The 15,372-nt window shown below is 51.4% G+C and overlaps 4 protein-coding genes across 4 annotated transcripts; 1 reads left to right on the forward strand and 3 right to left on the reverse strand.

Annotated features, from left to right (window-relative positions):
- Positions 1-114: 114 nt before the first annotated feature.
- On the forward strand, positions 115-4,876 carry HO133_001432 (uncharacterized protein; the record flags this gene model as incomplete). The annotated part of the gene is made up of 5 exons (XM_037292362.1): positions 115-201; positions 344-387; positions 536-4,128; positions 4,189-4,363; positions 4,435-4,876. The coding sequence occupies 5 exons, from the start codon at positions 115-117 to the stop codon at positions 4,874-4,876; spliced, it is 4,341 nt and encodes a 1,446-aa protein (XP_037151781.1).
- Positions 4,877-5,150: 274 nt separating this feature from the next.
- On the reverse strand, positions 5,151-7,467 carry HO133_001433 (uncharacterized protein; the record flags this gene model as incomplete). Its single annotated transcript, XM_037292363.1, has 5 exons — positions 5,151-6,520; positions 6,580-6,881; positions 6,937-7,262; positions 7,317-7,387; positions 7,437-7,467. The coding sequence occupies 5 exons, from the start codon at positions 7,465-7,467 to the stop codon at positions 5,151-5,153; spliced, it is 2,100 nt and encodes a 699-aa protein (XP_037151782.1).
- A 372-nt stretch (positions 7,468-7,839) lies between these two features.
- Positions 7,840-9,701, reverse strand: HO133_001434 (uncharacterized protein; the record flags this gene model as incomplete). Its single annotated transcript, XM_037292364.1, has 2 exons — positions 7,840-8,271; positions 8,325-9,701. The coding sequence occupies 2 exons, from the start codon at positions 9,699-9,701 to the stop codon at positions 7,840-7,842; spliced, it is 1,809 nt and encodes a 602-aa protein (XP_037151783.1).
- A 1,191-nt stretch (positions 9,702-10,892) lies between these two features.
- HO133_001435 (uncharacterized protein) lies at positions 10,893-15,118 on the reverse strand (the record flags this gene model as incomplete). The annotated part of the gene is made up of 4 exons (XM_037292365.1): positions 10,893-11,333; positions 11,387-11,725; positions 11,774-14,825; positions 14,877-15,118. 4 exons carry the CDS (start codon positions 15,116-15,118, stop codon positions 10,893-10,895), a joined length of 4,074 nt encoding a protein of 1,357 aa, XP_037151784.1.
- Between the last annotated feature and the right edge of the window lie 254 nt (positions 15,119-15,372).

The raw sequence follows: 15,372 nt of genomic DNA on the forward strand, positions 1-15,372 counted from the left end.
TGAGAACCGGGGTCTCACTTCGGCAACACTCAGACAACATGATCTGCTAGCACAACTTGATCTCTATAGTACTTCACATCGGTCTGAAATTATCACAAGTTGGATCGCTTCAAGATGCCCTCCTCGTACACGCCTCAACAGAAGGCGCAGATCTCCCAGTTCGTGGGCTTCACGTCAACCAAAGACAGCGTTGCTGCTAAGGTAAAGTCAAGTCTCAGTACTATCTCTTGAGGCCTCATTTTGACTGCGAGTGTGGTATTGGTGGCACCTGCTTGCTCCATAGTATTTCAGCAACTACCTGACTCTTGCAAGAGCGATTGACTGACTTCTTTACCTCACGCAGCATCTCAAATCTCATGGATGGAACGTGGAGCAAGCAATCGACGCGTACGTATATCAATTTCTTCTAGCATTCCGTTGCATTATTTTCAGGCTCGTGACTGGAGGGACATCTTCGACGGTTACGCCTTGGAACCTCGGACATAGCTCGCAACACCTGGTCCCCTCTTGTATCGAGGCCGTGGATCCCCTCCAGGAAAACGAGGATGTTGACCGCGGAGGAGCAATGGAAGATCATCCAGGAAGAGGAGAGGAGAACGGGAGGAGGAAGGAGGAAGAAAAAGTCTCTTATGGAGCAACTCGAGGATATGGGCGGTTTCGGCGACGATCCTGACAGTGAGGAGGCCATAAGAGAGGATCTGGAACGCACGGATACAAGACATCCGTTGCAGAATTCTCAAGGGTCAATTTCCGAATGTGAAGTGTCATTCGGAGAATCATCGTTTTGGGAATCAAGAAAGAGGCTTTTCAACTCTTGGATATTCCAGGCCAATCGCCCGCGTAGCTGGATAAAAAAGAAAGACCTCCCCTTCTTTTTTCGATTTGCTCTACGCCGACCCATCATGGACGAGAGGAGCTTCCAAGCCACCTTGCAAGCCATGAACCTGCAGCTCGAGACACCTATGGGAGATGTTCGACAGCCACATACTCGCCCCATTGGACGATCGAGGGAATTGATGTTCGGCATTGATGTTGGTCAAGAGAAGAATTCACACGTCAGCAGCAGATATAGACGTGTTTTACCCAGAGGCGCGGCAGAAAACATGGACAGAGTCAGAGAAGAAGCCAGTAGGATGGTTCAGCACGATGACGAAGACGTGCAACAATTGACGCGAAGACAGCTCTGGACCGTGTATGAGCATGTGCAGAATGGTAGCGTCCCGCTCGAGACGGCAGCCTGGCACTATCGTGATACCTTCAACAATGCCGACATGAGCGATGAAACATTGCTCATTTGTCTCCAGCAATTTGGCATGCCAACGGATCACATCCCAACCAAGGAACGAAGCGCTCGTCGAGTCTCCGCCCATCGCCATTTTTCCAGCGGTGTAGAAATGTTCAGGGAAGAAATCGAAAACTTTCCTGTCCTGGATCTGGACGAAAAAGAAGGTAGAATCGTAAAGGAGCTAGTCAATTACATTGGCCTATATCGTAGTGGCGCATTCCAGGAACACGAGGTTATTCCTATGATTCAGCATTGTCTGGAGGGTCTCCCGCTTGAGGTTAATGTCATCAGTGATATCCTTACTGACCTTGACAAAGATGAGCAAACGGCTGCGATACTCATGTGGGAGGATGCTTGCTTCAATGATAATTCATCAGTGTCTTCCGAGCCTCTCGTCATCTCGTCGTCCTCTTCATCGTCCTCGGAAGAAGAGAATGAAAGGTCGCATGAAGATCGGGAAAACCCTCTTCGTGCGATCGTGGCCCCAGATCCGCATGCAAATGAAGGGAGAGATCACGCTGCTGCAGCGGCGTTACCCGTGGATGGGAGCAAGTCACCCGGTGGGCCTACGACGGAAGACATGGACTACCGAGGAGATTTCAAGGAGAATGAGTCAGAACAGTCGGAGGCCATGAGCATTGACCAAACGTCTAAGAGCCCACCAGCAGTTCCTCCAGGCGAGCGTCCGAACGTGTATAGCTATGCAAACGAGGCAGAAAGCAGCGTGCAGCCTCCAGGCACTCCAAGGCCAAAGCCTGCGTCTCTTGCGCCCGCCACTGAACAATCTGCTAGCGAAGCAGATGTAGAATCTGATCGCGAACCACCTCGTCATAGAGCGAACGTCGGCCGTAGAAGACCCTCGTCGCCAGACAACGGTATGACTACTGGGATCTGGGGCCTGCTTATGCCAACAAAGGAGGCCCGTAAGCTTGCTTACAAGATGAAGCTGCCACAAGATACCATTGATGAACAAGTCCGCTCAATCTCACCTCGAAGAACCAAAAGAAGGAGAGCAAGCTATGCGAAGACTATTGTTACCTTTCCAAAATCCAAACGCAAAGCTTCAATGGCGCTCCATGGAGACACTCCTCTTAAATCTCCAAAGCATGGCGATCATTCTGATCTTTTTGCGAGGGAAGGGGAAGACCAGGAAACCTTTGTGCTAAGCCATTTTGACCGCGATGCAATTCGTTCGGAAGATATGTGTATGAGATGCTTACGTTTGCCCTGTGAATGCGTATATGGATCATCTCCACGTTCAAGAGCTGAGCCTGAGTGCCCTAAATGCCTGCAACAACTGTGCAAATGCGGTCAATTTCCCCAGCTGGACGAAGCCGTTCCAACTGCGCCCCCCAGTGCCAACCAATCGGTTGATGCCCTCAAGGCCAAGTTGGCTGATAGGACGCGACCGCAACCAACGAAGCAATCAGTCACACTGCTTGCTTATCTAGCTCGGATGCTAGACAACGATAATGTGTTGGCTTCGATCAAGCAGTTGGAGCGACTCCACCCGGCCAATACGATAATTGCAGATACGAAAGCGATACTGGATCATATTCAGCAAGGCATCGGTGCTGGCGAAGACTTGAACACCGACGGAGAAGACGATCAAGAAGCTATCCGCATCTTACACGTCTTGATCCAGTCTTCGCGGACACTGGTCGATTATTCCCAAAGGCTTCATCGTGAAGCAACAGAGGGAAATACTTCCATCACAAGCGCTGACCATTGTCAAGACGAACTAGGAGAGGGCCCAGATTTAGAATCAAGTTTGCTCAACAGCAGCTCTGGCCACGAATACGTCCTTGCTCCGCCTTCAAAGCCAGTCGCCAGCGGAGCAGCATCTCCAGAAATCCAATCGAACGTTGCCAACAGGTCTTTCTTTCAAGCAATCGATACACCGCTCGGCAAAGGCGTTTCGCCTTATATACCCACACCTGCACCTGATTCTAGCGTTCCACGACTCGAATCCAGCAGCGACATTGAAGATGCCGCCCAGCCGTCGCGCTTCCAAGCAGGCGCATTCCCAGGCTCCTCAGCAGCAGGCGATCCGTCAAGAGCAGAAACTCATTCAAGTTCGTCAGCAGGAGGCGAATTTGCAACAGCAGGAGGCCATCCGTCACCAGCAGACATTCCTTCAGATTCGCCAGCAGGAGGTCCGCCCTCGTCAACAGCAGATCTCAGCGAACAGGTGAGCGCCAGCCCTATTGATGCGGAAGATGGCACAGACTATGACACTTTTGGAGCTTCTCTCACGAGACAGCCATATTCGGATTTACGCGATACGGGCAATGGCGAGGCTGAAACGCGATCACTACCCTCACCCAGGCCCGGAGTAAGGGGTTTGCAGAGAGATGTTTCGCCACCATCACCCAGACCAGAAGCAAAGCAATTGCCTACCAGTATTCCACCGCCATCGCCTAGGCCACCATTGATGGAGTTGCCCGAAAGTACACCACCAGCAACACCGAGACTTGCATCAAAGGATTTGTCCAAGAATACGAATGCGACTGCGCAATCTTGTTTGAAAAGTCCGAGTTTTGACTCTCTCCCACTATGGCCAGCTCAACCAGGACGTCCAGAAAAAGCCGGAAAGGAATGGATGAACATGACTCCTAAGAAGGCCTTGGAATACGCAAAGGAAGAGGCATTTAGTCATGGCAAAACTCTCGCTTTTTACCTGGAAGAGCGGCGTGCTGTTAGAACTCGCATCAAGAAAGAGAATGATTTTGCTAATACAAATTTGTCTAACCACAGTTTCTTCCAGAGTTCAAACGGATTGTCAGGCTCGTCAGGCACTTCAAACACCCCAGCTCTGAACAAAATATTTGACAAGTATCGAGGTATGTCCGATATCTATTTTCCTCTGCTTGTGTGACCATGCTGATACCGTCGTCTGCCAGACAATGCGGCGGAGGAACCAGACAAGATTGGGATCGAAGGCTCGATGCGATATCTGACGGACTTGGGCGTCAAGCTGGATGAAGTTGTAGTCCTTGCAGTTCTTACAGAGCTCGGCGCACCTACGATGGGCGAGTTCACTCGTGAAGGGTTCGTCAATGGCTGGCAAAGTCATCGGTGTGTACTTTACACAAAGCACGAATCGCGCCAGGCTCACGCACCGACTAACCATGTCCCTAAATTTGTAGCGCCGAAACCCTTCCCAAGCAACAAGGCCAAATAGCCTCCTTCCGCCGCTCCCTCGCAACGACACCCGACTTCTTCAAACGCATCTATAAACAAACGTTCCTCATCGCTCGCCTACCGGGCCAAAAAATCGTACCCCTCGAAACGGCCCTCGAATACTGGCGTCTCCTCTTGACAGCTCCTTCCTTATCGTGGAACACAGCCAGTACGCCATGGCTCACGCTGTGGCTGGAGTATCTAGAGGCGCAGTGGAAGAAGAGTGTTAGTAAAGATATGTGGGATCAGACGGGCGTCTTCGCCATGAAGAGCCTGGAGGATGAGAGTATGAGTTGGTGGAGCGAGGACGGGGCGTGGCCGGGGGTGTTGGATGAGTTTGTCTTTTATGTGAGGGAGAAGAGGGGGGATGCGACTGGTGGGGCGGAGAGTGAGATGGATGTTGGTTGAGAGGGTACTATCGACGTCAATGTCGACATGAGTGGGCATGGTATTGATGGCTAAAAGCCGGAGAGCGAGACGGGCTCTAGATGGGCGGAGACGTGATGATACCATGATGATGCCTTCATGAGAGAGGCTGCAGACTTGAACCAAGAGCAGGATCGAGTCTTGTCATTTTCATCCAATAGTGGCTACCAAGAATATTCTTTTATGGGTTCATTGAATGTCGCTTTATTTTCTAACTCTTAATGAAAGGAAGTATGGATTGATGTTGCGCATAGGGTCATTCCATAACCTCAACCTCCCCCGGCATCGCCTCCCCACCCTCCATCCTCAACCTCGGGAAATGCTCTTTACTCCACTCATACACAATCCCTTGTGCTTCCCGTTCCCTCTCCCCCGGACTCCTCCCCTCCCTCTCCGTCCGACCCGCCTGCCGTTTCCTTGCCTCATCTCTTGCAGTCAGGCCTAGGAACCAGCGCCCCACATCCCAAAACCAATGCCCAACGGATCGGATCCCGATAATCAACTGCTCGCCGGGTGAATCAATGACTTCATACGCAAATCCTTGCGTGTCGACGCTCTGGATCGAGGCAGCGCGCGAGGGGGCAGGCGATGGTGGTCGAGCGAGATGCGACTTTTTTGCAGCTTCGGCTTTATAGTCGTCGACTAAGACGAGGGCCGCGGAATGCCAACCCGCCGAGGCGACTTTGAGGACGAAATACGCTCCCATTTCGTCCTCTCTAGTGATACCATCCTCCCAACAGGCTCCTTTGCGCTCAAAGTAGCGACCTGTAGCCTCACAAGCACCCACATGCCCACTCAGCACCATTCTCCCTCTCTCCCTCGCTTCAGGCTGGCCGGACGCCCAATCCATATCCTGCAACCAGGTTTGCATAAGGGGTTCGAACCAGACTGTCGGATTCAGAGCTGGGGATATGCGACCACCACCGAAAGCGCCGCCTTCGAGGGCTACGCCGCGGAGATGGGAGATCAAACGGTTGCCGAGACCGAGGGCACCGCATCGTTGGGGCTCGAGACCGTAGGATGTTATTGTTCCAGTGGAATGGAGTGCGTGGTAGTGGTGGTCGCCGTAAGCGAGGGAGATTATAGGGTTCGATGGGGGAGAGTGGAGGAGGACGGGGGATGGTAAAGGGTGAACGGGGTGGGAGGTTGAGGCATGGTGGAAGGCGTTGAGGAGGTCTTTGTCCGCTGTCAAGATGGCGCCTGAAGTTGTGAAGACGGCGAAGCGGATGAAGGAGCCTTGGAGGTCGCGGATCCGGAATGTCTCCGATGGGCAGGCGGTGGGGAAAGTAGTGAGTTCAATTGGTTCCGGGATGTTGAAGGCCCGCATGGGGAAGATGGTCGGATAGCAAAATACTCTGTTGAGGTCGGTTGTGAAAACGATCCAGTTTTCAAGCACGATATGATGAGTTACTTGGCCGATGCGGGACTCGAGGCCGTCGTCTGTAGTACGCCCGTTGTATCGTTTTCGGCGGTAGCTGGTTCCGGGGATAGTGACAGAGTCGACGAGCATTGTGTCTGCCACTGCGAGTGTTTCTTGACGGCCGCCTCGGACGACGTCGCTGTCTTGGACAGAGGCCCAGTAAACGATACCAACGTCTATCACGTACATTGAATTGCGGTCCCAGCCTACGTCCGGATGGTCAGGACGTCCGTTATCTCTGACGCCTTAGAGGAGGGCAATTTACCTGCAATCACTCTGTCGACCTTGTTACCCACCATATCAACATGAGCCAGCTTGATCTGGAAGCCCATAACAGACTCCCACATCCAGACCTTCCCATCATCCGAAAGTCCCAGCACGCTTGAGCGACCTGTCGAATACTGTTGAATGGCGGTACTCGGCTCAGATCTTGTCTTCGACGTAGTCGGATATGCATGTGGAAAGCTCAGTCTCCTCAAATTTGCCCCCCCGCCCGACCTGAGTCCGTCGAAGATGCCATATATGTAGATTGCCCCTATTGAATTGAGGATCGTAGTCGACCATCCTCTTGAGTAACCAACATCAGCGTCTTTCCCGAACAGAACCTTCGCGTCTCACCTACCCACACTGCACATCAGCCACAATCCCCACGTCTTCACTAATCACAGGCTGCTTCGGCCATCCTGCACTCCCAGCCTCGGTCCTCCACGCACGCCCATGGACCGCAGCACGAGGGCTTAATCTCTGAGATTGCGGTCCCGTGTTGTCATGTCCCAGGTTTCCGCTCTTGTTGTCGCCCCATGTGTAGAGCCGCGTCTGCGTAAGCAGCTTCTTGTAAAGCCATTGCCAGCGCGCACCCTGGAGGAGGGGCTGGTCTGGTATGCGGAAGGTCGCACGGGTGAGAGCGTGCCAGAAGGTGGGGTCTTGGTGGTAGGTGTGGAGGGCTTTCTGGGTGTTGGTGTCAGCAAGGTGCAGCAATTGGGAGAAGAGCAGGCGTTCTACAGTGACGGTTGTGAATCTTAAGAAGTCGGTGGCGCTGAGGTAGGGGAAGATGCTGTAGAGAATATCGGAGGCTGTAGCTAGTCAGCTTGTATTTGCTGTGGCTAATTGCAGGGAGATTACGAAGGTCTGTCAATGCTATTGTGGGTGCCATATTGGATGATTATATTGCCTTACAAGTAGTGTTATAAGGTCTGATATAGGTTATCCAGTAGTGAATTGAGGAGTCTAAAGAAGGTTGTATCACTCTTTGGGAAATCGCGTCTTTTCCCTTTGGTCATGTCCTCTGCAATTTGTGTCCGAGGATCTACAAGTACTGTACATAGCGAAAATGCTCCCTGTCATAAGTAGATCGCGCGGACTCCCCTCCTGACTCCATTGTTCAAGGCAAGCTTGTGCCAGCCATTGCCAGACTTGCTGGACCAAAGCCACATGATAAAGAGGAGCCAACCAGTCAGTACACACGCCCTTTCTTTTGCCTGAAAACAACATGCTTGATAAAAAGTGCCGCCGTCGTCAGTCATGATCATCGAGTTTGCACGTTCTTCAGACCCTCGGGATCGACCTCAGGCCCTACTTCCTTCTCCTCTTCCTCGCGAATGATTTCTTGACTAACCCTTGCCTTTTCCTCTTCCAAACCATCTTCAGAGCGGACGTCACTATGCAGTACGTGCCCGGCATCGCCCATACTCTTCCTTGCCTCTCCCACAATAGCATCTGCCTCGCTGATGCCGCCTGCTTTAATAGATGGCGGATCGCCTTCGACACCGATGGGTTCTGTCTTTCGTTCAACGGTTTGCTGCAGTTTGCTGTTGTCGAAGCGGACGACCATGCAGGAAAGGTTGTCGGTGGAGAAGCGGGCAAGAGCGTGGTCGACGAGTAGTCTCGAAGCGTGTTGGGGGTCATGAGTGTGGCGGATTAGATCGACGGCTTCTTGGTCAGTGCAAACGTCCCACAACTGAAGACCCTGTCAGCAAATGGCCGAAGAATTTCATGAGAACGCGAACTTACCCCGTCACAGGCTAATATCAAGAATTCGTCAATGTCTGGTTGTATAACTGTTTCCGTAGTGTATGGGTGGCCTGTGACTAGATCTTTCATGTAGGCATCACCTAGCGCTCGAGTAACAGCCAATACGCCATTCACACGGTTGTTGAGGATCAAGCCTCCGGCATTCGAAATCCGCTTGCCTTCGTTCTCGTCGCTGCCTTTGTGATCATACGATAACCGTAGTGCTTTTCCATTGCGGCAGAGCACAATGCGTGCGTCACCAACGTTTGCAGTGTATAGTACACGCTGACGAGACGCGGAGTTTTGAAGTTTCGGCATGGGTGTAGTCGATGCAAAGCCTGGCAACATAGCCTTGCTCTGTGGAGTTGGATTTTGCGAGACATCGGACTTGCTGTCTGATGTCGGCGCTTCTGAGGCAGCTTTCACAGCAGCAGCTGCTGCGGGTGCTATTGCAGTAGAGCCTGTAGCCGAGTTCGAGTTTGGTATTCTGTCCTCCCATCTAAGAACAGCACATATAGCCGTGCATCCGCTGTTCTTAAGAGGCAGCTTGTCTAGCTGCTGATCAACATTGGTGAATGTCTGATCCAGCAGTTCCGGAACGGGGGTATTGGGGTTCTTCCGTATCATATCTTCTAACAAAACATGTAGCTTCTTTCCGCACCAGTCTGCCGCGAAGGTACCGGCGTGACCGTCAAAGATGGCAAAGTAACCGTTGTCAGTCTCGACAACATGCGAGCCCGGTGGGGGACTAGTAGACAAGCTACTGCTAGACTTTTGAGTATCTTTTGATAAGTGGCTCTTCATACTACTGGACATCGATTCGGAGTCTGATCCAATATTTGGAGCGGGCGTGCTCAAGAAATTGTAGAGATAGGCATGGGTGTCCTCCATAGTTCGTCTGCATTTCTTGTTCTTGTCTTCTGTAACTCCAACGCGGAATGTAGACCTAGGTCCGGGGCGTGACTCTCCAGCGGAGTTGTTGAGTGAACCTTGAGGTACACTCAATGCCGGATCTGTCTTCCCAAGCTTTTGCATGGCCGTCGGTTGAGGCACCAATTGACTATCTTCAGGGGTCGAATTTGGCGAATTGTGTATGTGGAATGAATTTTTGGCACTCGAAAACAACGCACCAGCCTTCGCTATCCCGCTACTCCTTCGCTTCTTCTCGCCGTTGTGACCAGTTTCATCCTGCGACTTCCTCCCCGTTGGCGAGCTCAAGCTATTTCGGCTGTCATCATCGACACCATCTTCATTGACCGCGTTCAAGTTGAGACCGCCAGGTATACTCCCAGGACCAGAAGTAGGCTTCGCGGCAGGATGTGACGCGATCGGGCTCTCATGGTGCTCTTTGGTCGGGCTGCTTGAGCTGCCGAACATTCTGTTCAAGAGGCCGCCTCCCTGAGTGGAGAGGCTCCTTCTCTTGTTCCCTGCCAGGATGATGGATTTGCTGATTTAGGTTCTAGGAGGAGACAGTTGGAGATATCGTGTAGAACGACGGTGAGACGCAATTCTCAGCGCTGTCAACTATGTATTTCGAGTCTATTCAGAAGTTGCGCGAGGTTGGTTGGTGAATTCTCAACTGTGGGGTGATGGTAAGGAACGTGGAGGTTGACAGTGAGGGGCAGATGTGTCAATGAGGGACTGAGGGGTCTGGATGTTTGAGAAATTGCAGTGTCAGCCAGGTGGTCCACGGAAGCGACTGCTATCGATCAGGATGCTGTCATGCGAGACTGGTAAGTAGTAAATAAACAGAGTGAAAGCTCGTAAGGGCTACAGCATGAGAGGGTGTGGGGAACACACAGTCTTGGCGTTCTCCAGGCAGTGGCCGTCCTTCCTTTCTGCTCAGTCCCACGTGAACAGTTGACAGGTTCGTTAGAAACGACACAAGCTCTGCAAAGGCAACGAAAGAGAAAAAGATACAATTGAGCAGCAACCTGTTTGCACGTACTCTGATGAACAGCTGAACGGCGTAGAGAATGTGGGGAGGGCTTATCGGCCGTACAGAAAGTCCGAAAGGGGTCCAGTAAAGTCACGTGTTTTAATGATGGTGGACCGTCTTTCTGTGACAGAAACTGGAAGTCAAAATGATTTATGAGTGTTGGTGATTCTATAACTCACAGACGAAAGGGAGGGTTTATGTCAAAGCAGTGAGGCATCAGGGATGCGCGGTAGAGAGCCTCCTGACATGTGCATGTGCATGTGCAGACAGCTTGCAGGATCTCCAGTACATGGAAAATCATAAGACTGAGCATCCGACACATCGAAAATTGTTTCAACGAACATTCAAGTCGTACTATGATTATGAGCATGGCTTTGAGGTGTCGATGCTATTCGAAGCGCACCGCACACTCTTCAGTGCATGTTCGGTCTGTCTAAAGATACAACACCTGCAACACGATCACTGTCCATCCGCTTGTAGCGATGATGATACCAGGCCGGTTGTCCGTATTGCCTGTCGCTAACGCTCTTGATCTTGGTCCTCCATCCGATCTCTTATCAGAAGTCGCTTTCATACTCTTTCGCAAGGGCAGATGGTTGTGAACAATGCTCGCAATCCCCATGGCTTCCCTATGCAGCCTGACTTTTGACCTCGTTCTCCACAGCCGTAAACTGTGGCTTGAACTCTTTTCCGACCCACTCCCAGTAGCCTTTCCATGCCTGCCCTTGCACATTCCCCGCGATAGCCGAAGCCGCTGGAAACGCATTGTGAAGTAATACTGTGACCTTGAGCACACCTTTGCTGGCTTCCGCTGCCTTCTCCATCTCTTGTTTGACCGAGTTCTCCTTAGGCTTGAACGCCAGAATTGCTCGGAAGCGTTCGGCGATGGCATCTAAACGTCGCACCATCTCTTCGGGGTCAAGGACAATGAGCTTCGTCAACATGAGATTGCAAAGAACCTTGATCTCATGCTCATCCTCGATTCCTGCGATGACGCGATCGAAGAGGTCGAGTGGGTTGATGCGTGTGTATGCATTCTCCATTAGCGAATACAAGGTCTCATACGCGCTCTATAAAAAGACGTCAGCTCGAGCGTGCATATTGTGCAACAGGGTCCCCTCACCTTACGTAGTTCAAGCCCATCATCGACCTTGTGCTTGAATGGGCCCATCTGAACCTCGCGTATGAGATCTGGATTAATACGTGACTCCTTCATCACTAGGGGAATCAGCTGTGCCAGCTGAGGCAGAACGATGTCTGATTTATTGGCCGTGGCGGAGTTCAAAGTGCTGAGAGCAAGTCGTCGGTTTTCTAGATTTGGATCATTGAGCATCGTGGTTAGCATCTCGATAAGGATGGGCTTGAGGACCTCATCAAAGGCATCATCGCTGTCCGCAAACGTAAAGCGGATTGCTTGGATGACCATGCCTCTGACCGTCGGCGTTGGGTCTTGGAGATAGCTCTGGGGTCACGGTCAGCGTTGTAACAATACCATCGGCGAGTAACTTACCTGGAGCAGGGGGAGGAACGTCTTAGGCTCGATGATAGTTAATCTTCCAATGCACTCGGCCCCTATGGCTTTGTTGTCCTCCGCCTGCGATGATACCAAAAGCTGGTTCCAGATCTCCTTGGTGTATGGCGAAATGTCTGAATGGGCTTTACCGGCATGTTGTAAGATTTCTTTAATAGAGTGAAGTGATAAATACTGTAGGTTGCCTGTTTTACCTGAGTTTGACAGGATAATTGGCAAATAGATGTTAATATTGCCTGCTCCTGCTCTACCAAGCGCTATGGCTGCAGCGCGAGGTACGTTCTCAGACTTGGAGTTAAAGTGATCCATGAATACGTTTGGTTCCAGGGGTGACGATGATCCTAGACGTAAGCCTGCTTCTCCAAGTACCGACAGAGCGAGACATTTGCGTTTGCCGTCTTTCGAAGACCTTAACTCGGTGGCGAAGTCATTGATCTTTACGCCCACTGTCGAGCCTCCAGACACCAAAAGGGTGCCAATTGCTTTACCTACGACAGCAGGATCACCAGATACGCCCACGTTTTGCAGTAAACTCTGCATCAATGGCTGCCCTACAGCCTGATCTCCAATGATCTTGACCAGGCCCAGATAAGAATCGAAGACGGCCCCACCCAGTGGGGAAAGGACAACGCCACACAACGCGTTATTTAGATTGGTGTCGACAACCTTTTTCGGACACCGCTTGACGAGCTTCCCCAGAATTGACATGGCCGGACCAAGAGGGTTGAGATCGTTTGAATTGATCAGCGGTAGAAGCATTCCGGCTAAGTTGTAGATAGTGTCGTCATCAAGACCTGCGAGAGCGACTGAGTTAGATACGAAGTTCCTTAATGCTGCAAGACTTGCTCCACGGAGACTTCTGTCGGCTTTGCGTAATTGAGCGCCCAACTCGAGCGCCACGCCTCGTGCCCAAGCAGGTTGAACGTCGCTCTGGTCAACTGCGGATGCCACCACTAGATCGACAGCTTTGACGCCAGAGAGACGTGTTGTCTCGTTCTTGAGTCGATCTTGGAGAATAGCAAGAGCCTTGGATTTATTGGTGGTCATGAGGAGCTTTACATTGCCTGATCCCGAGGTACGTGCAAGAAGAACACCAAGAGCATGTATGGCTCGTTGTCGTACTTCTAGGTCGGCATCAGTGGCCACGGCGCGCGTAGATATGGCGTCATAGATACTGCCAACATGCAACTTTCGTTGTTGCTCTGAGCCAGCCGATCGGGGTGGGGTGAGTATCTTGATCAAGCTCTCAATCGCAAGAAGAGCCTCGCTCGAGACTTTGTAATACTTATCTTTGACAGCCGTAACAATGCTGGGTACGATGGACCCAATGTAAGGTGCCACAACTTTGGAAGAATGTGTGTCGCAGATCGCACTAATGAGTTGCAGAGCCTCGATTCGCATCTTACTGCCGCTCGCTGCGGCCGCTCCACCTACGGATGTTGATGCTGATGCTGAACCGGTTGCAGTGGCTCCCGAGGATTTGACTGCATCAAGTAGAGGCTCTACAACTTTGCCCAGACTGTCTGAAAGCCCACCGTTTTGCACCAGAACTAGGTCACGAAGAAGAGTGACTGACGCCTGTTTTGTCGGAATCGAGTTCTGCTTCAACAATTTAGATACGCCTCGAACAATTGCCGGGCTTAGTCGAGCGAGATCCGCCTTGGGCCCAGAAACTGGAGAAGGTGACGGTGCGGGAGAGCTTAGACCCATGGACGAAGAAAAGATGCCTGGCGCGTCAAATGTGCCAGCATCACTATTTACTCTTCGCCGCTTGCGTGAGCGGGAAGCATACTCCGCTGTGAAATCAATGTCCTCCTCGACGCTTGGGCTCAACAGCGAGACGCCTTCACCAGTCTTCCGGATCAAGGATGCCAAAGTAGCAAGAATTTCGAGTCTGACATTTTCTTCCCTCTCCTTGAAACGGCCGATCAAGACTGGAGCAATTTTGTTATACAAGATGCCGTTGTCCAAGAGATCGCCATTGCTTCGGGTCGAGATGATGGCGTAGAGGGCCTTTGCAGCACATCGACGAACCTTCCAGCTGGCATCGTCATCATCACTCATGGCTCCGTCCTCCTCAAAGTCTTCCTCAGCATCATCGAAGCCATTCGTCTCAGCATCATCGTGCTCCTCGTCCTGCGTGCCGCCCATGTCTTCGTCATCTTCGTCAGTCGCAGTGTTAGGATCATAAACGACATATCGCAATGCGGCTTCAATTGACTCGTCTGTGAACACGCGCATATCGTTACTGCAAGATGAGAGAAACCCCTCCAACGCTACTAGCCCTGCTTCTCGAACCTCTTCAATCTCCAGATTGGGCGCACCATCTTCAGCAAGCTCTTCCATGGAGTCTTCGTACTCTTCTTCGCTGAGTGCACTAAGTACAAACGGAGCCAATGTTTTCAGGTATGGGCCTAGTCTCTGTGGTATCGACCTTGAGAGCGAGCCAACCATTGTAATAAGTAGTCGTCTTTTCGGCAACGTCAGATGACTGCTTCGAAAGCTCTCGATTGTGCTGGATACGAAAGTACTGAGCAGGCGGTCGGACATGTAGACCGCAAGTATTGAGATGGCAACCACCGCCTTTTTCTTTATGACAGAACCAGTGCGTTCGTCAGCCAGGATGCTCATGATGGCCTTCTGGAAAGCTTGTTTTTCCGGGTCTTGAAGCATGGGTCCGAAGCATCTTACCACCTCGATGAGAACATCAACAGCATCGCTGTTCGCGCCTTTCTCGGAGCCGATTTCCAGCATTCCCGGTGGCGGGCTAGGAAGATTCTCCAGGCCATGTGGGATCACTATGTAGCCTAGCAAACGTGGTATCAAGACTCTACTGATGGCAGAGTATGCATCTTGAGATTTTCCAGAAGGAGGCAGACCGGGCAACGGTCGTGGGAATGCGGTTATGAAAGTTCTCAATGCCGTTGCAGGTATCGAGGTGTCTACCGAATGCGTGGTTTTGATATTCGAGACTCTGTGAACAAATGGTGCAAGAATATCTGGGGGTAATTTGAGGACGAGGGCACTGACACTGTATCCTGTTGTCAATAGCGAGGTTCGAAGTGAACGAGAAACATCTTACCATTTGATGGCTTGATTTTGAACCTCACCGTTCTGGTCATCCAGAGTCTGGAGCACACCATCGATGATCTTGGCACTTGTATGATAGTCGTTGGTAAGGAAAGTAGATGCTCCTGCATTCAGTGTGTTGTAGAGATCATTCAATGACATATAACGAAGATCAGCGTCTGCATCACTGAGCTTTGGCAGTAACGCCAAAGCTTGGGCGGGTGTGGGATTCTGAGGTACGGAGGGCGCCATCATGAAATCGTATGCTTCGTTAGGACATGAGAGAATGATACGAGTCTTTAGGTATCTGTAGAGATATGAAAGAACGCAAATGAGCTTTGCTCGAGAAGGTTCGAGACTCCAGGCAACTGCAGGCTAAAATGCAGGACAGGTGCAATTCGTAGACGACGGCAGCTTTTTACACGTGGTTGATATGTCTTAACACTCTCAACGATACTCATATTCGGACATTTGCGAAATCAAGCAGAAAGACGGAAGGAAGACAAGAC

This window comes from Letharia lupina, assembly GCF_014066315.1.
Source record: "Letharia lupina isolate WasteWater1 chromosome Unknown contig_12, whole genome shotgun sequence".
Lineage (NCBI taxonomy): Eukaryota > Fungi > Ascomycota > Lecanoromycetes > Lecanorales > Parmeliaceae > Letharia > Letharia lupina.